Source organism: Gorilla gorilla, chromosome 21, assembly GCF_029281585.2.
Source record: "Gorilla gorilla gorilla isolate KB3781 chromosome 21, NHGRI_mGorGor1-v2.1_pri, whole genome shotgun sequence".
NCBI lineage: Eukaryota > Metazoa > Chordata > Mammalia > Primates > Hominidae > Gorilla > Gorilla gorilla.
In genome coordinates, this window is record NC_073245.2 from 66245701 (window position 1) to 66272205 (window position 26505).

Consider the following 26505-nt stretch of genomic DNA (forward strand, 5'->3'; position numbering starts at 1 on the left):
AAGGAAGGTTTCCGTATGACAGGAAGCAGACAGGCAAGGGGCCCCGCATCCAGCTGGATTCTGGACGATGGAGTAAAGCTGACACCACAGTGGCATCTGCATTCATCATCTGCTTTGCATGGTGTGCCAAGTGCGATAGATGTTTTGATGAAATTCTGAAGTTAGATTTTTCCAGCTCTATGAATTCCACCCACACCCTCATCTCCAACTTCTTGCTCATCTTTTGGCCAAATTTAAAACAGACAAAAGCTCTGCACATGTGTAGCAGCCGGGGCTTGCTCAGCAATGATAATTAAGGAATAGATCTAGAATAACTCAGCCCCACTCCCCCTGTCCTTGCACCACTCAGACCTCAGATGGGAACAAAATCAGACAGTGGTTTGACTTTTCCTGTCATAGAGCACAGTGTGTGCCTACCCTGGTGGTGAACTGATGGACACCCTAGGTTTCTAAAAGGATAGTGGAGACCTAGTGGCTGATAATGAATGATTCTGTCTGGCTGGGGAGGAGTGAAGACAGAGAGCCCCTAGGTGGTTCATCTTGCCAGAGTAAGAGTGCTCAAAGAGACCAGGAAGAAGTCAGGGTTTTAAACCATTTCAGAAGGAAAATGAAATCATGAAATACCACAACCCTCTGTCATGAAATGAAGTCACTCAAAGAATGAAAAATTCTACTTGTTCATTTCCTTTTCTTCCCCATGAAACACATGTTTATAACATGACAGGCGTTTCATTCTTCCTAGGAACACATTAGAAGGCTTCTACTCAATGGGAAGCCGAGTCATTTTGAAGAAGAAGAAACACCTTCCATACATTGTTGAGTACAACAGTTAGCCCAATAGAAATAAGTTCTGGAGTCATCCCCGCCCGGATGACTCTCTAACGCTTGAAAATCAGACTTACCTTTTTCCAAAACAGTTTGCCCAGAGGCAGAGAGGTGGGTCCTGATTTCTCCTTGGTGCCTTCCTTCGCAGGTTCAGGGGTTGTCACGGACTGTGTGTGCCCCGATGGGTTGCATCCTTTGGAATTCTTGCCAGCCCCTTGGGTCTCCTGGGATGTAAAGTTGGCTTTGTCTGACTTAAGGTCAGCTGAAGTGGTGGGTGACTTTTCAGCACCCTAAAGAGTTAAAAAAAATGGAGGGAAAACATTCAAAATGGTCTCAAAATTTTAAAAATGGAAGATCTCTTTTTAATAAACATGGGCTGAGGTTATACATAATGTTAATTTTCTTCTTTATATTTTTCTGTATTTTAAAAATTTTTACTGTGAATGTGGACTTGTGTTAAAATCTCGGAAAAAGTTAAGATATTTTTCTTTCAAAAAATAAACATAGAAGCATTATTAATTATGTTTATGTAAGTAACTCATTAGGAATCAAGGCGGTGGTAAGAGACCCTTTGCTGTTAGAATATGGAGTTCTTATTTAGGCCACTGGTCTCCAAATGGTTTCAATCAAGTTCCCATCAGTAAAAACATTTTGAATTTCCACCTTCAATACATGCATACTTATTTATGTATATATTATAAACATGCATCATTTTACTAATCAAAATTAGAAATTAAAGGAGAGTTAAATTAAATATAGAACTTCTGAAATTTTTCTCCATACTCCACTTTGGGGATGACTGAGTTAGGCTATAAAGTTAGTAAAAGGCAACTAGGCTGGAACTTGGTGAAGGGATTTTGAATTGGAAGAGTGTCCACAAACCCTATTTCTTCACTTTTAGGTGCAGCCCCTACACTCCACAATGAAAACTTCTTGAAATGTTATCCATTCAGTCTTTATTTCCTCTCTTCCTCTCTCTTCCTTCCCTTCTTCCCTTCCTCTGCCTCCTTCCCTCTGTCTTTTTCTCTCTCCCTCTGTCCACATCTCCTTTCTCTCTTTCTGTCTCTCTCTCTGAGCAGCTGCACTGAAGTCCAATTCCAGGACATCTGATTTCTTCAGCAAGGGGTTGTTAATTTCTACGCTCTGCCACCCACTGAGTCATGAGATAAAGGAAGAGTTGGGAGAATTATAGTCAGAATTTATCTTGACATGAGTGAATATTGGTACTCATAATTTTAACATCAGGTTCATCTGACCTAACCTCTTAATCCTAAACATCTTCATTTTATGATTTTTTTTGCTCTGGATACTTGTGAGTCAATCCCTTTAAATTCCCAGGGATGTAATATCCTTGACTAAATTTTCTGACTAAAAGAAAAAATATATTGCAATAAAAATGGGGTATGGGCCAGGTGTGGTGGCCCAACACTTGTAATCCCAGCACTTTGGGAGGCCGACGTGGGAAGATTTCTTGAGGTCAGGAGTTCAAGACCAGCCTGGGCAACATGGTGAAACCCTATCTCTACAAATAATAAAAAATTAGCTGGGCATGGTGCCTTGCGCCTGTGGTCCCAGCTACTTGGAGGCTGAGGCAGGAGGATTACTTGAGTCCAGGAGGCTGCAGTGAGCCATGATCGTGCCACTGTACTCCAGCCTAGGCAACAGAACAAGACACCATCTCAAAAAAAAATATAGAATATGGACAAATTCAGAAAGTTTGACAGTATTTTTTGATCCTGGAAAGAGTCTTAAAGCCCATCTGATCCAATGCATGAATTTTCATGGATGGGGAAACTGAGGCCAATGATCTGCCCAACGCTGAACAAGGGCACAACCTGGCCTCAAGTCTGAACTTCTGGCTCCTGTCTAGAGCTCTTCCCAGGCAGCACATTGCTTCTCCAAAGGATGTTTGCAAATAACATGAATTTTACTATTTGATGCAAGACACAACATCTTCTTTGCTGAAATTTTTAATACTAAGGAGTCATCCATTGAGCAGATTCTAAGTTCAAGTTAAGATAAAGAACTGACGTCTGGAAATGAATTTTGTGATAGTTGATACTGGAATAGCTCCAGTTCCATTTAAAAGTATATAAAATGGCAAAATGTTGGAATTTACAATAACCTTTGCATTTTATAGACAGTGAGGTCAAAATGGCTGAGCTCATAAGATTCTGCATTACAAACGTCCCAAACGCTCTTGAGCACCTGGTGCTATTTTAGCTCTAAACGGTAATTAAATTAAAGGGGACTGGTTAAAGGGTAAGTACCCCTCCTCCTAACACACACATGCTAAGTAGCTTGTTTTCTTTTTCAGAAAATAAGAGAAAGTATTATTCATTAATTCATTTAAAATCCACTTTGAGTGTCTTCTATGAGCCATGATATGTACTAAGTGCTGGGGTTACATGTCCTCAAGGAGAGGATGACAGTAAATAATTCCACAAATAAATGTAAAATTTCAACTGCAGTAAGTGCTACTGAGTGGGGAGGCGATTTGAGGCTATTCCTCTCAATCCCATAAAAAGCTAAATCAAGGAGTTTGATCCACTCATGAAAATCAGGGAAGACTTCACTGAGAAAAGGATGGTTGTGCTTTGATCTGAAGGGTGACTGAAAATTAACCAGAGAAGAGAAGAAGAGAGTTTTCCACGCACAGGGAACAACTGCCCTAAGGTCCTTCGGCAAGTATCGGAGTAAAGAGTGGCCAAGCATGGCTACTTCAACAACAACCTCTCCTTCTGCTTTCCTGGGAGAATCTCCATTTGCCCAGTGGTCCATTTTAGACCAAGAATCTGGGGGTTGGGGCTGACCTCATCCCCATCTCTAAGAAAGGGCTCTGGTTGCTTTAAGCCAATCATCAATCCGCCAAAGTCATTAGAAGGGCGGCTCCATGGCCCCACGCTATTTTGGTGTAACTTCTGTGGCTTGGCTTTGTACCTTTTCTAAATGCTGTGTTATTTTTCTGGCTCAAGGGTTCCCTTTGATGTGCATTTAGCCCACTTACTCAGAGTCACATAGAGGTTACAAAAAACAAGGTCCCCAGGTCCTGGAGTGCCAGAATTTCCCTGGGACAGCTCCAGTTTACCTAATGCATTACATACTTGGCTGTTTTCACCACTCAGCCACCACCCTTTCTCTCTCTGCTTAGTCTCCCTGGACCACTGTTGCATCTTGAAGACATAATTTCCAACTTTAAACTTTTATTTGATGACAAGAATAAAAGGTAACAGTGACAGACACTGTTTTAAGTACCTGAATGTCCTGACAAAAGTCCTGTGAGGAAGGAACTATTATTTTTTGTATTTTAAAATTGATGAATCATAGTTTTACATATTTTCGGGGGGTCCATGTGATATTTTGATGCCTGTATACAAAGTGCAATGATTAAACCAGGGTAACTGGAATTTCCATCACCTCAAACTCTTATCCTTTCTTTGTGTTGGAAACTTACAGTTTTTCTCTTCTAGCTATTTTGAAATATCCAATAAATTACTGTTAGCTATAATTTCCCAATGGTACTATCAAATGCTACAACTTACAGGAAGACACTAATTTTTATGCCAATTTCACAGACAGGGAAATTTAGTTGCTTGGTGGCTAAGTAACTTGCCCACGGTTACACTAATGAGGGGGCAGAGCTGACAGCTGAATCCAGGGAGTCTGATGCCCAAACCCAAGCATTAATAGTGACTCCATACTACACTGTTTCCAATGAATCAAGGTTTCCTGCTCCCTGGGCTATTCCACCCATCAGTGAGGGAAATCTATACCACCATTCTCAACAAGGGCAATATACAACAAAAAACAATATTGCCTTTGTTCTTGGGAGAAGGGTTATGCCAAATTAGATATTAACATGGTTTGTGGCTCCCCTAAATAATTACAGTGCACTAACAGGTATAAAGAATATTTGTTACATTAAAATTTCGTGGAGGGAAGGGTGATTAGGGCAAAAAATAGTCTAAAAAAGGATCATGGTGAGGGTTGATACTGAGATAAAGATTGGGAAACACATCTATACTGATCAGTTTCATAGGGAAGTGACCAATTTTTTTTTCTCTTTGCATTGGGAGGATATCCAGAAACCCTTGAAAAACATTACAAGGGCACGACCCTACTACATTTATAGTAACTATATAATTCTAATTTATTTGTGTAGTTGTTTGTTGAATATGTATCTCTTTTGCTAGAGTCTTGGTCATCATCATATCCTAAGACCAAGAAAGTCTTGGTCATGATTACGTCCCCAATTCCCATCAGGCCTAGCTTCTGGCACAAAATAGACAATCAGTCATTCAATTAATAATTACAGTCTATGACAGGGACCAGAGAGAGACACCCACACAAGATCCTGTCATGCCATATTTCCAGCCACCCACCCCTGCTCACTGGGTTGTAGAGTACCAGTCAGAACACCATTAGTCTTTTCATTCCTGCCCACCACTCTCCTGCCTTCCCAAAGAAGTCCCCCAGATGGAGTTCTGCCAGCATCAACCAACTGGATATTCTTTGTTTGCGTTACAGAGGAGACTACAAAAATTTTAATTGTGTTTTCAGAGGCAATCTCATGAATAGGGTTGCCAGATTTAGCACATGAGAATAAGAATATAAGATATTCCATTAAATATTAATTTAAGATAAGCAAAGAATAATTTTCTAGCATAAGCATGTCCCAAATATTGCACGGGACATACTTATATTTAAATTAAAAAGTTATTTCTTGTTTATCAAAAATTTGAATTTAACTGAGTCCTCTATATTTTACCTGGTGGCCCTACCCATGAAATTCTAGTGGATTCAATTTGGAGATTGTATGTCAAATGACCTTACCTTCTTAATAAATTTTCGTCTTGTTTTCACATTGGGTGTGGGAGAGAGGAGATGTTAGTAAGATGTAAACACTACACCAAGAACCAAAAGCAATGAATGAATGGTAGAGCTTATGAATCATGCATGCTGCTTGCTAATACTTCAGCTGCCTTACAGAAAGGGTGGGTACTGGGGAAACCTGAGGAGGGAGGGGAGCATTTTGGGGCATGGCAAAGGCATTCTAAAGGAATGCTCTGTTTTGTGTCTAAAGTTGTCACCAAACAGTGGTGGCCACATGAAAAAGTTTGATTCTGAGACATCACATGCCATTAGGCCGAGAAAAATGGTTCCAATTCAGCAAAAGCTGACCCTAAATGTATTTCATTTACTGATTTCAGACTTCCCTACTTTTTGAACTGAGAAAATTCTTTTTATAAGAAGGATCATAGAGATGTAGAGAAATAAAGCCCCAGAATTAACCAGAATTGGTAACTTTTTTTTAAATAGCAAAATAGTTTTATCCTTGAATTTGCTTGAATTTCTCGTTTTCTTTTCCAGGTGACAAACCCATGGGGAAATGGAGAGTATCACACCTCCTAAAATCATGACAATGTCACTGAGAGAATCTGGCTGGTTATTTAAAGGCCCTATTTTCCTATCTTTAGAGACAACAGAAATAATCAAAAGAGAAAAAGAAATGAACTATCTCAGGTGCAGAGGTAAAAGCCAATGAGCTCTAACAAACTGCTGCGTAAATAAGAATTCAGAACATTTGGGAGGTGTCCCTTACTTTGATTTACACTTACATAAAAAAATACACTGAATGCCACTCAAGGCAAAACCCTGAAGTCCTTGTGTCTGTGTTACAGAATTCCAGAAGGCTGTTCCCGCGGCCTCTTCCCACTCTTCCAGAATCCTGTCTTTTCCCCATCTACTTCAGTGACAAGATGGGAGGCCAACAGTTTTTGGGAAGCCCTAGGAATGATAACATTGAACTTGGGTGGTCCCTTTATTGGTGGCAAGAGATACTGCAGACGTAAAATTTTGTAGTGCACGAAGTGAATGTCATAATGAAAGGCAGATCTGGGGAAACATCATACGCTTCTTAAACTTTCAAGGCCCCTTACTTACAAAAGCTCCAAGTGGGAGTTAAACTAGATTCTTTCCTATGAGATATATGACGCGTTTCACCAGCAGTTACTGTTATTTCCCAGCAGTTACTAAGTTATGTGATGTTGGAGCACATTTTAATCTTCCCTCCCCCATTGCAATATTTATCATTCCCCATTCTTTTCTCTTCACAGAACAAAATTATCCTGTATGGAAATTGAAAGGTGGCTTCATAACATAGTCTGCTTATGCAAATACAGATTCAGCTGTGAGAACTTTCTATGGAGTGTTTATTTGCATATATAATCCCGGGACTGTGACATCCAGGTAGGGAAGTTTTCTTAATACAGGCTTTTGACTTGGTGGAAAATGGCTGATATTTTAAACAAATTTTCAAGCATGCTAACCCAATTCAGGGATCCTTTAAACTGATGGTTTCAGACAAACACTGGCGTCTTCTTAGACATTGGAAGCATAATATTTCCCAAACTGACTTCAGTGTTGTCCTAACTTCCCAAGGACATGGAGCTGAAACATGCTCTGCCTTCATTCATTGCTTTTTTCCGCCTGGACTTTTATTTGGCTTCAGTGTAAGCTTAGTTAATATTGGAAATAGATGAAACAGACCACAGAAAGATAACATTGTTACTTGAGGTTAGAAGAGTATTTCCCAAAATGTAGGAAGCATACCATTGGTGGATCAGAGAAGATTATAGATTGTGCAGAAATACGATATTACATAGTATTCAAATAGTGAAACTACTTCTCCTTTTCCAATTCTTATTTAATCCTTCTACTAACATTCTGGAGAAAGTCTCAGTCTGGTGATGGTACATCTTTAACATTTTTCTACCATTGGCCAATTAATCACCTTTTAATAAAGCTAGAAAGAGCATCAGATTCACAGCTTAACACAAATGAGGTAGCTAGAATGTAATGTCTTTTTAATTAGCCAAATTAATGCTTACCTTCCTCTTAGGAAAAATTATTCTGATTTTCTATATGTGATATAACGTTTCTTTTAAAGATACATTTAAATAGAAAATAGGTCAATTTCAATGTAAAAATAACAAATAATATTACATCTAACAAAAATGGTGAAGGTGGTACACAAGTTATTGACATTTGGGAAATACTGGGTTAGAAGAATAGTTCCAGAACCCTGGTCCGCACTAGGAAGACACCTGTTTGAAATGTTTATGACTATGGGGACTTAAAAATCACTGAAGTTTAATTCATATCATCTTTAATTCTCTTTTAATGATCCCCACCACCCAAGGCTCTGTTTTTACTGGAGAGGAGCTGGGTGGGCTCAGGATGGCACATGTCTTGTGAAGACCAGAGTTCTTGTTTTTCCTCCTACTTTAATAAGATACAGACCTTATGCCTAAAGAATTTTCTAAAGGCGAGTCCTAGCCTGGGGCTATCCAGGTGCTTTTTCTTGGCGCCTCTAGCCTGGATCTCGGATGTCTTCTGACCAGCTTGTCCATCACAGACACTTTCTGCTTTCGATGCCTTTGGGGCAACAGCAGTCACAACCTCAGAACTTTGTTTTTGAACAAAATTCTTTTTCTTTTCTGTTGTTTTAAAGTGCATTAATACACTGCGGCAATTAACTGTTGGTACACCATCCCCTCTTCTAACCACAAAACACCGTGTAAATGTTTATCTTTTTTAAACTCCCATATTCACAATTTTAGATATACAGTGATTTTCAACAGTGACCTATTTAAATGACCCAGATGAACACACCTCAAAGCAAGACAGAACAAAACAAAACTCTGTATCTCTATTTGCTGAAGACAAATAACAGGACAAGATAATGCAGTCTCTACTTGATAGTTGTAGATATCTAAATGCTATTGCTACATGGTAAAGTAAAAAATACCTGCAGACAAAATATTTATTTTTCATCCTGGAGTCAAAGCAAAGACTGCTGCTGAATGTCTTTTAGTCTCAAATCGATCTCCTTTGATTCACTATTAGAAACTTTATGGAAGCAATATCACCTGCAAAAATTTCAATTCACTTCTAGATGGGTAGACCCCCCCAGGCAGAGAAAATGTGTAGTGTGAACCAATCCACTGAGGCAAAGTAGAGGGAGATTGAAACCGAAATAGCCTGGCTACAACCACTCAAGATTGTTGACTCAAGTTACAAATGTCAGGGCGTTTCGTGTAGGGAAGGTAGTGGGCTGAAAACAATACAGACTTCAAAAGCATGAATCCAAGAACTTCAGTAGAAAAGATATCAAAATTGCAAGGTATGAGAACCAGGTTTGTAGAAAACACATCTGTTTGTGGGTGTCATGGACAACCTACATTCACAAAACCCTCTTTTGAGACCCAGCTCCACTAATGTGACCCCACAGCTTCCTGGGCAGGATGGTGAGATTTTATCAGCTGGGTACGTTCGGTTTTGACCACATTCTGGGTCAGGGAGGAGTCTCGGTCCACAACCAGCTAAAGAGAATGAGTGCATCAGGTCACTTGGGAAGCCACACACACATTCCCATACCCCACTGTTTAGAGCCTTTTACGCTATGTGGCTTCAAACAATGCAAGACATAGAACCAAAAGAAATACATTTTGCCCCAACCATTCATTGAACTTGACCCTATGACCTCGGAGCAAATGAATAATTTTATAGGAAAATGCATGTAGATGCTTCAGATACATATTTTTTTTCAATGGAAGAAGAAAATTCTTGAGGAAACCAAGAAATACAATACAAATGTAGTCATGTCATTCAACCAATCTTGGCTGTGATCATGGAAATAGGGATCGCTACATTTAATCAGAGCTCTACAGTTTGCAAAACAATGCCACACCTTCATTCAACCCTGGTGTCCAGGACAAAGAATTTTTTTGTCCCAATTTTATAGACATGAAGACTTGGGTTCAGACAGATTAAGATTATACCACTATCAAGTAGCAGAACTGGAGCTGAAATGCAGGTCTTTTGAGACAAAATCTAGGATCCTCTTTTCACGGCCAACTCCTTCACATATGGGTAGCAGATGTAGGGGGCAAACCAAGCCATGCATCTGATCCCACTGTTTTTCAAAGCACTTTCCAATATCAGAAGAAGGACCCAAGACACTTATCTGTCACCAAGTTAAACTTCCCTCATGGTTCCCGTGAAACTTAAACCGTGTATTCCACTAGAGGTAACGAGCCTTGTCCAGTGTAAAGGGAGAACATCTCTAGGAAGATGTTATTTCAAACCAAATTTATTTTGAGGGGAATTGGCTGAATTCTTGGATGACAGTGAAGAATCTAGGCTCTCTAGCGTGTCCTAATGCCTCTGCATGGCCATCCGTTTGGCAAGTGTCCCATGGAAACTATTTTATTTCACCAAACCGCTGCCTTTGCAGTAAAGATTTATTCATTTTTCAAATTACATTGAAAAATAACATATTTTTTAGAAAACAAAAATATAGCAGCTTTCTTCTACTTTATTTTTTTAGAGTCCATGTCCTACTGAAAAGCTTTCTTCTACTTTACATGGACTGTTTTTTACTATATTCCCTGGGTCCCTCTACACACAACTAAAAGACTAAGATGATGATATAATTATTAGTATTCTGTTCTTATGCTATATAAGAAATTGGTACTGTGATATTATTTAGCCAGAGTTGGCACATCTTTCAAGCTTTCCAGTAAAATTTTAATTAAACTACTGTTAATGCAAATAAAATATTTTAAAGACAACCTAACAGCACTATTAAATTGCTAATTATATATAGATATGATACATACACACACACACACACACATATATATGTATTCAAAAAACAAGCAAGCAGACACAAATTCAAATCCAATTCTATGCGCAAACCCAAATATGTACATACACACTTCAAACTACCTACCGTGTCTTCTGGGTCCTTTTTTGTTTCAGCTTTGTTAGGTGAAACCTTAAAAGTTTGAGAAAGCCAAATATTAGAAATCATTGCTCTTTAGAGTGATTTTTATTTCATAGATAAATAATTCTTTAGGGTGGTCCAGTTCACCATACAGGTCAAGAATAAAATGAGAAGTATTTTTAGTTCAATAGAAATCTCAGGACTGCCGGGTAATACAAAAGTTAACAAAATTAATATCTTATAATGAGATACATCTGATCTTATACATTTACCAAGAGTTTGACCACATTCAAAATTGTCTCCTGGAAGACCACAGACTTCCAATAAATTTTACCATTACTCCAAACACATGTGCAACCCTCTGGTGTTTGTGGCACATTCTGTTGACATTTATTGTTTTTTCTTTTGAGGTTAGTCTTGATATTTGAAAATAGCCCAAACACATTTGGGACAGTCTGCTTCACTATGCATTCATTCATTCAGGTTTTTTTTTTTTGAATGATTTCTACAGTATTTTATTTGCCACTTGAGTGGCAAAACTGCTTTGAGAGGTCTACAACACAGGGAGATATTTTTCAATTATTTTTAAGATCAATGACCATAAGACATTCAATTGCAATAGAATTCCATTACAACACAGCCCATGTTACATGATTTGGGCATCCACTGCTTATACCATGGTTCCCAGCTTCAGGGGCTCTCTTGCTAAAAGTCTGATATAACACAACTTTCTTATGAAGCATATCTTGTCCCTGTTCTCTCCCATGCTCCAACAGCACCATGATAATTCATTTAGTACAATAACATTCAAATGTGCATTATTCTTAGAATTAACAAAACTTTTGAGCAATAGAGTTGAGGGGAAAAGAGGAGACAACTGCTTACCAGAGTTTTAAAGAAACTCATGATGGAATTATTATTCTCTGCTATAGCTGCTGCCTGGGAGTCGTCCTTTGCAGTCTCCAGTCCTTCTGGGTCCCCAGGGACAGAGCAATCTGCAGTTCCAAGTTCTTGTCCTTCTTTTTCCTTGCCGTCAACTATGTCCTAGGAGCAAAACAGTTGTCACAGTTGCCACTTGCTGAATGTGAACTCTCAAAGTCATACTTTTGCTTCACACCCCTTTCTCTCTTACCCCCTAATTCCAGCCATACTTCTTCTGCCCACAGGCGTGCAGAACAATCATGAGATTATAAGAGTCACTCTTCCTTCCCTCCCTCTCTTTCTAACATATTCAGCATTTGCTGTTGGTTGGAGGGACATTGTTTGGAGCCAAAGGGTAACAAACACAGCAGTGCACGTTGCATTTCAAACAAAAACCCTTTTCTTCCAATTCTGCAAAGAAGTTGTGTAAGGTATCGATATTTTCCATCTTTATAGTCTCCTTATCTATGATGTGTACATTATCCCCAGAGATGGCGTTTCCCACAATTTCCACAGAGTTGGATTATATCAACTAAAAAAAAAAAAAAGAAAGAAAAAGAAAAAGTACTGGTGTTTAAAAATAACTATTTTGCTTTTGAGATATGAGGTTCATCCGTGCAAGGGGTGTGATAGGGGAACTGATTTTCTCCCCGACCTCTTCAGGAGGGTAGGATGTGTTCTGAATCTGCCTTCCTTTCACCATCTCACCTCTCATGACCCCAGGACAGGAAGCTACTGCCTCTCCACCTTCTGACTGCAACAGCCCTGGCCTTGTCTCTGGTTGGGCTCTTGACCCTCACAATACATTCTTTACTCAACAGATCCCATCTTCCCACTCCTTACCACCCTCCAGTAGCTTCTGACAGCTCTTGGAGTCAAGCCCAAACTCTGATGCAGGATCTCCAATGTCTAACATGGTCTGCCCCTGCCTAAATCTCCATCCTCTCTGTACCACGTGCTCCTTCATTCCATTTTCTGGCCCACTTTCTTTGAGTTTTTCAAACATACCACAGGTTATTTCCAAACTTCTGGCTCTCTGTTTGAAACATTTTGCTCCTCTGTCTGCCCGTAGGTAATTTCCATCCATCCTTAAGGTCATAAGTGTCATCTCTTTGGAGAGATTGTCCCTAAACATTCATCTAAGGCTGTCCTCCCACCACTGTCATCTCCACCAGAGTCCCTTGCCCTTTTAAAAATCTTTGCTGTGTCAGCAGTTCTGTTTACTTCTCAGTCTTTGTGCTTTTCCTCATACTCCCATTAGACTATAAACTCGACAAAGACAGGGATAATATCTACTTCACTCAGTGCTTTTCTCAAGTACCAAGGACAGCGAGGCCCACAGAAGGCATTCAATAAATATGTATCATTTATGAAAATTTTACAAACATAGAATAGTGCTATCTGTACCAGCATAAATTCTCATGTGACAAAGTAGTACAGAAACTTCCCATTGCAACACAGCTAAACCTGCCTCATTCTTTACGACTCAGGTGACATTTATTCCATTGCTTGGTTATAACATTGTTTATTGTCTAATATCCTTATTGATGGACATTCACAGTGTGTATAGTTGTACATCTAGAGTATTATAAGCAGTAGTAAAGTGAACATCTCACACTTTTATTTTTAAATACTCATATGTATCTATATTTTCTTTGGGTAAATTATCAAAAGTGAAATTTTTGGGTCAAGAGGTAGGCAAATTATATAAACTTGATGAATATTCTTGCAAAAAATGAGAAGGTTTCAATAGAGAGGTCCTGCAGGTACATCGGTGGGTCTGAGAAGTTGTTTGGTGCACCGGAGGTTGTGACAAGTGAGACCTAAAATGTATCCGGGCTGGGCAGGTTGGTGCATGTGGTTGTGGCCTGGCAGTGGGGAGCTTGGTCTGGAGGTGGGTGGAGTGAGGGAGGCGGACTCGACTCTCACCTGCTGGTTGAGCATCGTCTTCACTCTTCGCCCTCCCTTTCATCCCCGTGTAGTCCTTCCTTTCAACCCAGGGCTGTGGGTTCCGCCTTCTCCACACCATCTCCCTGCCCCCATGCTGCCAGTTCCCTTACTTAGAGGAGAATGAAAGGAGACACTTCTGTTTCCTCAAAAGCGATTTCTAACAATTCGCAGTGTGTGAGGTGGCAGAAGCCCACAGAAGACTTGGTATTTCTATTTTGACCCCTTCTCTGAGTAGTGGAGAGTGGGATATGGTAGCACTGCATTTAGACTCCTGGATTTTATACCTTCTCCTCTGGGGTTGGCAGTGTCTGGACAAGCAGTATAAATTGATATGGGTTGACTATCCCAACCACTGAGATACAATTCAACTCGTTTTAATGGACGATTGTATTGGGCCGTTTTTGCGTTGTTATAAAGACATACCTGATTCTGGGTAATTTATAAAGAAAAGAGGTTTAATTGGCTCACAGTTCTGCAGCCTTTACAGGAAGCATGGGACTGGCATCTGCTTGGCTTCTGGAAGGCCTCAGGAAGCTTACAATCATGGCGGAAGGAGAAGTGGGAGCAGGCACAGCACATGGTCAGAGCAGGAGCAAGAGAGAAAGAGTGGAGGGGGTGGTGGGACAAACTTGCAAATGACCATATCATGTGTGAACATAGAGCAAGAGCTCAGTTACCACCAAGGCGATGGCCCAAGCCATTCATGATGGATCCACCCCTGTGATCTTTCACCAGGCCAAACCTCCAGCATAGGGGATTACAATTCAACATGAGATTTAGGCAAGGACAGATGTGCAAATTATGTCAACTACTTATTAAGCATTATATGTACACCAGTGCTTTCTCTTTCCTAAGCTAGCATAATTTGAACAAGGTCACTTAATCTTAATATATCATTATTTATTATAGAATAATATACAATGTCAATATGTCAAATATTTTACATTTACAGCATGCAAACCACTATACAAATAAATGCATTAAACATATGTCACTTAATCTTTACAACAATCTTCTGAGACAAATATTACAATTAACAGTTTCAAACAATGAAATGAGGCTCAGAGAGTTTAGGTTACTTGTCTAAGGTCACACAGCTTGACAGGGGCCAATATGGGGATTATAAGTCAGGCCTGTCAGAACTGAACATCTTAAAATGCTATAGATTATTTGGCTATGAGTGTCAACTTTGCTAAACTTATATAGTGTGTGCGGTAAAATTTAACATCATATAAATTAAATCCAGGTGGTGGAAAACCAAGATCCTCATAGGGAGTGTATATAAATATAGACTACATCCATAAATTCCACCAGTAAAAACCCTTCATAACTTAACTCTCCCAAAAAATACTGCACTTATAACTTGTTTAAACCATGTCATCCTTATATCTTAAACAATGCTTGTTTATGCTTGTATAGCTTTACAGTTACGAGGTGCCTTCACAAATCTATCTTATTTAATCTTTGCCAAGATTGTGCAAGGCAAATTACAGATGAGAAAACTGCGGCCCAAAGAGGTTTAAACATCATGTCCAAGGCCACAGTTGGCAAGTGTAAGCATTCATTTGTTTTTGCCTAAGTAGCGTTCCTCACTCCTTGTGACAACAGGACCCTCCTGCTCATTCCTGGAGAAGTGCCCCTCTTCCATTCCATTCTCATTGCTTTTCTGCCCGATTTTTTTTGTTTTATTTTCCCCTGGGTCACTCTTTTGTAACCCCAGTGACCTGCTTGCTCTTCTTTGAACATGTCAAGTAGGCTGTTGCCTCAGGACCTTTGCAGCTGGGCTGAGCTTCTGCCTGCCAGGAGCATGCGACCTTACTTCTTTCAAGTCTTTTCCAATTGTCACTTTTTTTTTTTTTTGAGACAGAGTCTCACTCTGTCACCCAGGCTGGAGTGCAGTGGCATGATCGTGACTCACTGCAACCTCTGTCTCCCTGGCTCAAGCAATTTTCCTGCCTCAGCCTCCCAAGTAGCTGGGATTAGAGTATGTGCCACCATGCTTGTCTAATTTTTGTATTTTCAGTAGAGATGGGGTTTCACCATGTTGGCCAGGCTGGTCTTGAACTCCTGACCTCAGGTAATCCACTCACCTCGGCCTCCCAAAGTGCTAGGATTACAGGCATGAGCCACTGCGCCTGAGCCAATGGCCACGTTTTTATCGAGGTCTTTCTTTACCACTGTACTTTAAGTTGCTATAATATATCGCAGCATATCTGATGCTGCTAATTGCTTTATTTTTCTCCTAGTATATTTCACTTCTAATATATTACTGGCTCCTCTTCCCCCCAGGGACATCTGGTAATGTCTGGAGACATCTTTTTGATTGTCACGAGTAGCGGGTTAGTGAGCTACTACTGGTATCTGGAGGGTAGATGCCAGGCATGCTGCTAAAATTCCTGCAATGCCCAGGACAAAGAATTATCTGGCTCTCAGTGGCAAGACTGAGAATTATATTAAAACTCTCACTTGTCATTTTGTGTTTTGTTCCTCTCCCTTCACTGGAATATAAACCAATGAAGGTTCTTTTTCTCCCTTATGTTTCCCCAGCACCCAGACTTGTGCACATGGTACAATCTCAAAAATTACTAATGAATGAATGAACAAATGATTTAATCCAAGTGAGAGTATCAATCATCAATTTTTAGCCATTATGTCTTCAAATATTTTTTCTTCTCTCTTTTTCTCTCCTTTCATGGACTCCAATTACCTGCCTACTAGCCTACTTGAAGTTATCCTGTAGCTCATTAATGTTCCTTTCTTCCTTCTTTTTGAAAGAGCCCTCTTCCTTTTCACCCACTGCCCTGTGGTTCCTTTTGGATAGTTTCTATTGCTGTGTATTTAAATTCACAAATTTTTTTTCTGCATTGTCTAATCTGTTGTTAATGTCATCCAGTGTATTTTTTACCTCACACACTGTAGTTTTTATCTCTAGAAATTTGATTTGGATTTTAAAAATATATCTTCTATGTCTCTACTTAACTTTCCAAACATATGAGACACATTTATGCTAATCCTTTTTATTTTTATTTTTATTTTGCCAATTCTAACACCTGTGTCAGTTCTGGATAGGTTTTGGTTAATTTCTCTTCACATCATGAGTTACATTTTCCTGCTTCTTTGCTTCCCTGGTAATTTTTGTTTGCATGTCAGACATTGTGAATCTTACCTGTTTGGGTGGCTGGATGTTTTTTTGTTCCTATAAATATTTTTGAACTTTGTTTTTGGAGGTAGTTAAGATACTTAAAATCAGTTTGATCCTTTTAGTTCTGGCTTTTAAGATTTGTTCGTGAAACTGACTTTGCAAAAATTATGAGTGAAAAAATTATGACTGTGAAAGAGATCTGACCTAACCAACACCATCTTGCCTTTAACTTCCAAGCTGCCCTTGTTCATTCCTGGGGGTAGGCCACACTAACTTCGGGAGGAATTTAGTTATAGTTTCACTTTGAAACAAAGATAATAACAGTCCCTTCCCCAAACAAGCCCCCTTTATTCTTGGGGACCAGTCCACCTTTGTAAAACTAGCAAATTAGACACAACATTAGAAATTATGGCTCAGGAGTCATACAGCCAGAGGCCACAAGATTCTTAACCTCCCCAGTTGTTCTTACGGATAGCATTACTGCTGTAAAACCTAATATTGGTGTTTGAGATATTTTTCAGACCCTGCATTCTGGTCTGGCTCATCTGGACTTGCGGCCCCCACCCAGGAACTGACTCAGTACAAGAGGACATCTGTGATGTCCTATGATTCTGCCCACTATCAACGAATCAGCATTCTCTACACCTTAGCAATCTGCCCACCAAACTGACTTTAAAAAACTCTAGCCTCTGAATTTTGGGGGGAAGCTGATTTGAGTAATAAAAAAGTTCTAATCTCACATTTAATTGGCTCTATGTGTAGTAAACTCTTTCTCTATTGCCATTCCCCTGTCTTGATAAATTGGCTTTGTCTGGGCAGCGGGCAAAAATAACCCATTGGCAGTTACATTAGGCAGGACCAAAATCGTGTCTAGTCTAGGAAGCTAATCTTTTCTCACTAATGAGGAAAGACCCTGTGACTACTCTACCCAGTGCCTTATTAATAATGAGGTTTTCTAGTCTGGCTGGTGAGAGAAGGCACTCTCTCTGGCCCTGTGTAAGTGCCTTTCTGGTGGTTGGTTTTTTTTTTTTTCCCCCCCTTCAGTCTTTGCTAGTTTCCTCATATGAACTTATTGGTCAGCTCTCTGCCTCATACTATGTGAGGACCTTTGACAGACCCTTGGAGTTTGCTCTCTGTGTATCTGTCTCTCTCCTCTGATGCTTTGTCTATGAACTCTGGCCACCTTGGGCTCAGGGAGCCTGCTGGGCTCTGTGCAGTTCCTCCCCGCTAGGCTATGGGCTGGAAACCCTCTCAAGGCAGTAGGCAGGAGCAGACACAGGGATCATCTCTTATGTTCTGTCTCTCAGAGAACACCTATCCTTGTTGCCTGATATCTTAAAACAGTCTTAAAAATTGTTGTTTTTTTGTCCAGGTTTTCATCTGTTTTAGGCAAGAGGGCAAAGCCAGTTCCTGTAACTCTCCCTTAGCTCAAAGCTTCTACTCTGTTAATAGTAGACAGTGTTGACTTCCTGTAGCTGGTTACAGGTGAGGTCATTTTTGGTGATGCATGAATCTTGAGCTACATTATCATGTGAACAGCAATGAGGATCAAATCAGGTCTGAAAAGAAGTGAGCTCCCTAAATTTGAAATTAATAAGTGTATTTGAAATATGAACTTTGTCACCAAAATTAATAATAAATCTTGTTCTAGGGGTGTAGCAGATCTTTTTATATTAATTAGTGATAATGATTATGAACATTATTTATAAATGAATAAATGAAGGGAAGAATGAATGTCAATGATCAACCTCTCTCTTTCTTTCCCATAGACTGGTATTCAATTGAGTAATTTTGCAAACAAGAATTGAAGCTCATTATCTCTTACTGCTATTTGTTTTCCTAATTCCCCTCTCATCAGTACCCATCATACTGAATCATAATTGATTAATTGCCAGTATCACCTGCTCAACTGGGCATTTGAGGACAGGCCCTGCGTGTGTCTCATTCACAACAAGATCAAGTGGTTGATAAAAGTTCCAGTGCCTGACAAAGACTCCATATTCACCTCCCAGCTCCACTCACAGGTTGAGGAACCCCAGCTGGGGTCTTAGCCTCTCTGAGACAAGGTCTTCTCATGGAACACAAGATTAATAATAAACCTTGCCTGGTATAATTCGTTGTGAGTTTCCATAAGAAACAATGCATGTAAATTCCTTAGCATAATGCCTAGTATAGAAGTGTCCAATAAATGTTAGCCAAACAGACAAAAAAAAAAAAAAAAAAGCAATGAAAACGCCATACAATTTGCAAAGTTTCTGACACAGAGTAGATTCAGGAGAAGCATTTGTTAAAGGATGAAAGGATATGGAGTAAATTCTTTTTTCTATGCCTTTGTACACTGTGCTCTCCAGCTTCTGTCTTCCCTTTTGAAATCTATTCTTCACTATTGGAATCAAGTCTCCCTCTCCCACCGACGTTTTTCTGGGTCAGGCCACCCATGGAATCTGTCCCCTTCTCTGAATTTCTATACCACAGTTCTCAGCACATAGATGGTACTTAGATTACACACTTAGACCAGCCTAACACCGAAGGCCAGGTTGGAATAGTTTGCATTAAAAATGGGGCTTTTGTGAAATGGCTGCAAAAATACAAAAAGCACATTTTGGTGAGTATTTTAAAAGTAACAATAATACACATATTCTACAAGGGTTTCAATCAGCCCCAGGACTCTTTCTAAAAGGAAGCATACTTCTTGTGAAATGCCTCATAAACAGCTGAAGCTTCATAAAACTAAAAGCAAATAAAAGCCATGGTCTTAATAGTCTTGTTAGGTTTTCTGGTTAATTCTGGGAGAAAAGTGTTTTGATTTGGAAGAGATGTACTTTTTAAAAACAGGTTCTAATATGAATTGAACTTTTAAAAACTAACTCTGAGGTATAATTGGGATCCAAGCGGTTAAGCTGGTTGATTAGAAGGATGGCTGCAAATTCTATTTATAGCAGACGAGTGTTGATATACGTATGAGGAAGGCGATTTTATTTTAGGTGGTATGTGCGCGCACACACACAGTTATTCTTTTAATGTGTATTGTGGACTGAAAGTTTGTGTCTCCCCAAAATTCATGTGTTCAAATCCTAACTTCTGATGTGATGGTATTAGGAGGTGGGGCCTTGGGGAGGTGACTAGGTCATGGGGGTGGAGCCCCCATGTATAGGATTAGTGCTCTTATAAAAGAGACCCCAGCGAGCGTTCTAGTCCTCTTTCCATCATTCCAGGGTGCAATGAGAAGCTGGCCATCTGCAACCCAGAAGAGGGTCCTCACAAGAACCCAACCATGCTGGCATCTTGATTTCAGACTTATAGCCTCCAAAACTGTGAGATATCAATTTCTGTTGTTTATAAGCCATCCAGTCTATGGTACTTTGATAGCAGCCTGAACTAAGACAATGTGCACTAGAAAAATATGTCCAGCATCAACCTTTTCATATTATGGATATTTTTGTGTAGGTGAAGTTCAGTATAAAGTAAACTTTAAATAAAGCTATTACATGAATAACTGAACAGGTGTCTTGAAGATGAGTCATTATGAAAGTGGCACAAGACATAAATCTAGACTGAGAAATTCCCCACAGGCCTAAGTAAGGTGTTGCCCAGGAGCACCATTCATGAATTCATCCTCACTCAGTAACTATGTGGGGGTAGTTACATTACATACAAGCTGTGCAGAGGCCACACAGCATTAGCATGGGCTCTGAAGTTATGCTTTCACTGTGTATTGTGGACTTAAAGTTTGTGTCTCCCCAAATCCTAACCCTCAATGTGACTACATACAAGCTGTGCAGAGGCCAGCTGCCCAGGTCCAATCCCTGCTCTGCCATCTACACCTCTGCAGTACTGCACTTTCCCTAACTCTAGGTTGCAATTTGCTCATTTGTAAAAGTGGAGTGATGAGTAGCATCTGCCTTTTAGGGTTGTTGAGGGAGTAAATGGGATAATCCATATAAAGGACTTAGGAGAATGTGCAGTACAGAGGAAGCATTCAGTAATGGTTAGCTATTATTATTGTGTTTAATTTAATTACTGAGCACTGTGGTAAGCTGTGAGATTTACAAAAATGAATCTGACACTGTCCTCTCTCCTAGATGCTTGGAGCCTTATGGTGGATAAAGGTCAGTAGATAGGGACAAGTACTCTGATAAAAAGACAAGTGAGGTTAAGCACAGTGGCTCACATCTGTAATCCCAGCAATTTGGGAGGTCAATGCAGGAGAATTGCTTGAACACAGGAGTTCAAGACCAGCCTGGGCAATATAGTGAGACCTTGTCTCTATGAAACAAAGCAAAAACAAAACAAAACAAAACAAAACAAAACAGAAATTAGCCAGGCATGGTGGCATGCACCTGTGGTCCTAGCCACTTGGGAGGCTGAGGCAGGACAATTGCTTGAGCCAGGGAGGTCAAGGCTGCAGTGAGCTATGATTGTGCCATTGTACTCCAGCCTGGGTGACAGAGCAAGACCCTGTCTCAAGATAAAAAGAAAAAAAAGACAAGTTAATTTCATCAGCCCACTGGGTCTCAGCATAACTGGATTTTAGAATCACCTGGGCAGCTTTTTAAACAAATGCCAATACCCAGATTCCACCCCGACCAATTACATTAGTCTTTTTGGAGGTGAGGCTCAGATGTCAATATTTTTAGACCTCCCCAGGTGATTCCAGTGTGCACCAAGGTCAAGAGTGACTGAACTAGAAGGGAGAGGGAGACTTGAAGATGAAGCAGCATTTGCCCAAGGCCATGGAGCATAGGTTGCAAGTAGACTCGCAGAAACAGGGAGGAATGCGGGATGATGATGGAGAAATTTCTGTCAAGTGGACATGGAGGAAGGCATGTGAGAAATGCAGAAAAAGATGAGGTGGGGATGGGTTTGGGGAGGGTTTAGGGGGCAGGTTATTCAGTTCAGCAGAGGTATGGGGGTTATGAAAAGCAAGATGGTTATAACAATAATTTGGAGTCAGACTGAGGAAGTGTTGACTGACATTTAAGGAGTAGGTGCCATGGAAGGTGTTTGGGCTCAGGCAGCCTCACTCTACCTTACCAGGATGGTGGGCACAGGGCAAAGGGGCTAAACAGCAGCAGAAGCAGCAGAGGGTTCCATCACGTAATTTTGAAGTGGAGAAGTCCCCACCTATTCTCTGAAGAGAAACATCATGTGGATGCCCACAATGGAGAAGATATGGAGAGTCGGAGAGAACAATCCGCAAGGCAAAAAGCCTAGAGCCCTTTCCCCTTAACCCCTCCTCCCTAAACTCACATGCATTAGGGGAGGGCGAGGAGAGGAAAAAAAGCAAGTCCCCCTTCTTCCAGACTGCAAGGACCTCAGGCCATGGTCAAGGCAGAGCTTGGTTCTAGCAGGAATTGGGATGAATGTTATAATGAATGTGTGATTGAAGTTTTAAAGTTGGATTGGGCTGGGCATGGTGGCTCACGCCTGTAATCCTAGCACTTTGGGAGACCGAAGCAGGCAGATCACCTGAGGTCAGGTGTTCAAGACCAGCCTGGCCAACATGGTGAAACCCCGCCTCTATTAAAAATACAAAAATTAGCTAGGCGTGGTGGTGCATGCCTGTAATCCCAGCTACGGTGGAGGCTGAGGCAGGAGAATTGTTTGAACCCAGGAGGTGGAGGCTGCAGTGAGCCAAGATCGCACCACTGCACTCCAGCCTGGGCGACAGAGTGAGACTCCATCTTAAAAAAAAAAAAAAAAAGTTGGATTGAACAGGACTTTTGAATCACAGCAAGTTTGGGGACCTGCCTACGGTGTCATGAAAGATTAGGAGAGAAATTTTTGATCAAATATCTACTGTGTGCTTCCCACTGATGGAGGCAGTGAGAGTACAGCTCACAGTCCTTGGGGAGCTGAAATTCTCACAAGGGAAAAAACCGAAGTGGACAAAAACACAGATAAGCTAATACATCTCACAGATGACTCAGGTGGTGAGGGCTGCTAAGGAGAAAAGAAAAGGCAAGGCCACGGAGGGTGAGGTGATGGGCTGCTGGCTACTTAGACAGTAGGCAAGGTTCTCTGAAGTTGGCATGGAGGCAAGGAGGTAGCTCTTCTGATCCCCAGCCTGGGTCCACTGCTCTGAGCTACTCTGGTCTGACAGCCCACGTGCTCCCCAGTGCTCATCACAGAAAATAAAAGGGGCTATGTCTAGGTTGCCCCCAGCTCCTGTCCTGATTGGGTTTCCTAAAGGGCTACAAGGCAATGATTCTTTTTTGTGGTTCCAGGGCTAGACATACAGGGGATATCTATTGAACTTTCTCAAAACAAAATGGCATACAGTGATGTCAGCTGAAGGGACTAGGAATTACTAAAATATCAAGTGGACCCTATGGATCTAGGTGGCCATCAGGATCTGCCACGTTGGACGCCCTCTGAATGAGGAAGAAAGCTGTGAGTACTTCCGTAACCTGGAGAAAGAACCCTACTGGAGCGGACACGGTTCAAAAGAACTCCAGGAACACAGGAGCCCGCTGCCTTTCTGCATTGCCCCATGACATCTTCTCTAGCCTCTCTGCTTCCCTGATTTCCCAACTGCAGTAATGTCTCCTGCCTTGGACAGACAGTAGCTATGGAGGAGCAAGATCTGCTGGCCCAGGGCAAGGAGTAGGTTTGCCTGTGGCTCTTCCTGAGTGAGAGTTTTATGGCCTTTCCAGGTGAAATTCTCAGCTTGAACTTAAGCCCTTACTTTGAAATATTTTTTTTTCTTCTTAGATTGACATTAAAAAACAACATAAGACTTCTGCTTCTGGGAAGATGGGGCACACACACTTTCTCCTGTTCCTCTCACCAAGGACAATGAAGAACCCTGGACATTATAGAGAAAACATACATAAAAGGATTCTGAAAGGTGGAGAAGAGAAGGCAGACCAGCTGAGGACCCGAGGAAAAACACAATGGTGAATTCCTTGGGTTTTCTTTTTGCCTCAAGTACCCCAGACTTGGAGTTGAAGAAGTTAACAACCTGGAAACACCTATAGGCTCTGACATACTCACAAATCCTTTCCGAAAGCCTACTCTCTCTGACTAAAGAACCAGGAAAGGGCAATCTGGCAAGACAGAAAACTTTTAGACAATGACCATACTACTCCAGCCAAATACCACAGGACATTCTGTGGTCTCACCATCTCCCATGCCAGAGAAAGCCAAGTGGGGAGCCTAGACTTCCACTTTCACAAGACCGTAATAGGTTATCCCAATACCCCTGCAAGATGGCATCTGTGGGGCTAAGTAGGGAGCTGGGATTCTCATCCTCACCGGTTGGTAATAAGCCCTCCCACCATGGTGTCCGTGGGGACCACATGGGGAACCTGGACTTCCAACCCCACCCAGGAGTAATGAGATGCTCCTCCCTCTCCCCACTGGGGTGGTGTGAGAAGAGACCCAGCGGAGTTAGCGTCAGCCAGTGGTAATGAGACCTCCACTGTGGTATCAGTGAAGGTCATGTGAGCAGAAAACTCCCGCCTCCACCCAGTAGTAATAAGAAGTGTACCCCCGCCCCCCAACAATGGAGGCTGGTGAGAAACCTGGATGTTTGCCTCCACCTGACAGTAATGAGGTAGCAGCCCCAGTACTGCTGGAATGGTGTCAGGGATAGCCAGCTAAAATAGAAAGTTTAAGCAAGATGCAGCCTCATAATATGAAAATGGTCAGATTTCAATTGAAGATAACTTGTCATACCAAGAACTAACAAGGCCTCAAACATAATAAAACAAGGCAATCAATAGATGTCAACATGGAAATGAGATGACAGAGATGCTAGAATTATCTAACAAAGATTTTTTTTTTTTTTTTTTTTTTTTGAGACAGAGTCTTGCTCTGTTACCCAGGCTGGAGTGTAATGGCACAATCTTGGCTCACTGCAGCCTCTGCCTACCGGGTTCAAGCAATTCTCCTGCCTCAGCCTCCTGAGCAACTGGTATTACAGGTGTGCACCACCATGCCCAGCTAATTTTTGCATTTTTAGTAGAGATGGGTTTCACCATGTTGGCCAGGCTGGTCTCAAATTCCTAAACTCAAGTGATCTGCCCGCCTTGGCCTCCCAAAGTGCTGGGATTACAGGCGTAAGCCACTGTGCCTGGCCTCTGACAAAGATTTTAAAGTAGTCACAATAAAATGCTTCAATTCACAATTGTAACAGTGCTTGAAACAAATGAAAAAATAGAAAGCCCCAGCAAAGAAATAGAAGATATAAAAATAACTAAAATGGAAATTTTTAGAATTGAAAGGTATAGTAATGAAAACAAAAAGCCCAGTGAGTGAAATCAACAGCATAATGGGAGAGACAGAGAGAAGCAGCAGCAAAAACCTCTATTAGTAGAGACAACAGATGACAACAAAAAAGAGAGAGCAAGAGAGTCAAGATACAGATTACCAGTATCAGGTACAAAACTGGATAGGAGAATGCCATAACCAATGCTACCTACATAAATTTGATAACGGGCAAAATGGAACATTTGCTCAAAAAACACAAACTATTATAACTGACCCAATATAATATAAATGATTTAAATATCCATATAACTATTAAGAAAATTGAATTCATAATTTAAAAACTTCCAGGAAAGAAGTCTTCAGGCCCAGAAGACTTCACTGGAGAATTCTATGAAATGTTTAAAGAAGAATTACACCAATTCTACATGAAATCTCCTAGAAAACAGAAGAGGGAATGCTTACTAATTTATTTTATAAAGATAGTTACCAAAAACTTGGTACCAGAAACAGATAAAGATGGCACCAAAAAAATGAAAAATACCCTACAGATCAATATGCCTCATGAGTATAGATGCAAACATTCTTTACAAAATATTAGCAGGCAGATTTCAGCAATATGTCAAAAGATGTATACATCATAACCAAATGGGATTTACTATAGGTTTGCAAGCTTGATTAATATTTGAAAATCAATTGATGTTATCCACAATAGTGACAGACTAAAGAAGAAAAGTCACATGATCACAACAGTGAATGCAGAAAAAGTATTCAACAAAATTCAATCCTCCATTCATGATAAATCTCTAAGGAAGACAGTAACAGAGGGTGCTTCCTCAACTTGATAAAGACGATCTACAAAATAAAAATTGAGAACTAACATTATCCTTAATTCTGAAAGACTGAATGCATTTCTCCTAAGATTAGGAGCAAGGCAAGGATGTCAGCTCTCATTATTTGTATTCTACATAGTAGTGGAAGTTCTAGGAAGTATATTAAGGCAAGAAAATAAATATAGGGAATACACATTGAAAAGGAAGAAATAAAACTGTCCCCAGAGAAGATGGCAAAATTAGACAATTTCATTATTTTCAAAATTGGAAAATCCCAAGGAATCAACAGAATAACACCTAGAATTAATAATTGAGTTCAGCAAGGCTGAAGAATACAAGATAAACATGCAAAAATGATCTAGATTTCTATATACTAGGAATGAACCCATGGGCACTGAAATTAAAAATACCATAATAATCATACGAAAATGAAATACTAAGGTTTACATCTCACAAAACATGTGCAAAACTTGTATGCTGAAAGCTATATAATGCTAATGAAAGAAATCACAGGAGACCTAAATAAATGGAGAGACATACAATGTTCATGGATTGGAAGACTCACATAGTAAAGATGTCAATCGGCCCCAAATTGATATACAGGTTTAATGCAATTCCTGTCAAAATTCCAGCACTTGTAGCAAGACATTTTGTAGAGATAGATGAGGTTATTCTAACATTTATATGGAAAGACAAAGGATTTAGAATAATTTTTTAAAATATAAATTGATGAATCAGTCTATCTGATCACAAGCCTTGTTATATAGCTACAGTAAGCAAGACTGTATGGTATTGGTGGAGACATAGACATATAGAACAAATGGAATAGAGAA

The 26505-nt window shown here is 40.4% G+C and overlaps 1 protein-coding gene across 13 annotated transcripts in view; it reads right to left on the reverse strand.

Moving 5' to 3' along the window:
- BCAS1 (brain enriched myelin associated protein 1) overlaps positions 1–26505 on the reverse strand; it is a 116332-nt gene that overhangs the window by 40986 nt on the left and 48841 nt on the right. For 7 of the 13 annotated variants that reach the window (XM_031004875.3, XM_031004874.3, XM_055372788.2 and 4 more), the window contains exons 5-7: positions 11501–11659; positions 10622–10666; positions 903–1115 (exon numbers count right to left, since the gene is read on the reverse strand). In XM_031004875.3, coding sequence (XP_030860735.2) covers positions 903–1115; positions 10622–10666; positions 11501–11659 — 417 coding nt within the window. Of the gene's footprint in view, positions 1–902; positions 1116–8127; positions 8263–10621; positions 10667–11500; positions 11660–26505 lie in introns of all 13 variants that reach the window. The other 6 variants (XM_019017399.4, XM_019017397.4, XM_019017395.4 and 3 more) reach the window with 1 other exon arrangement.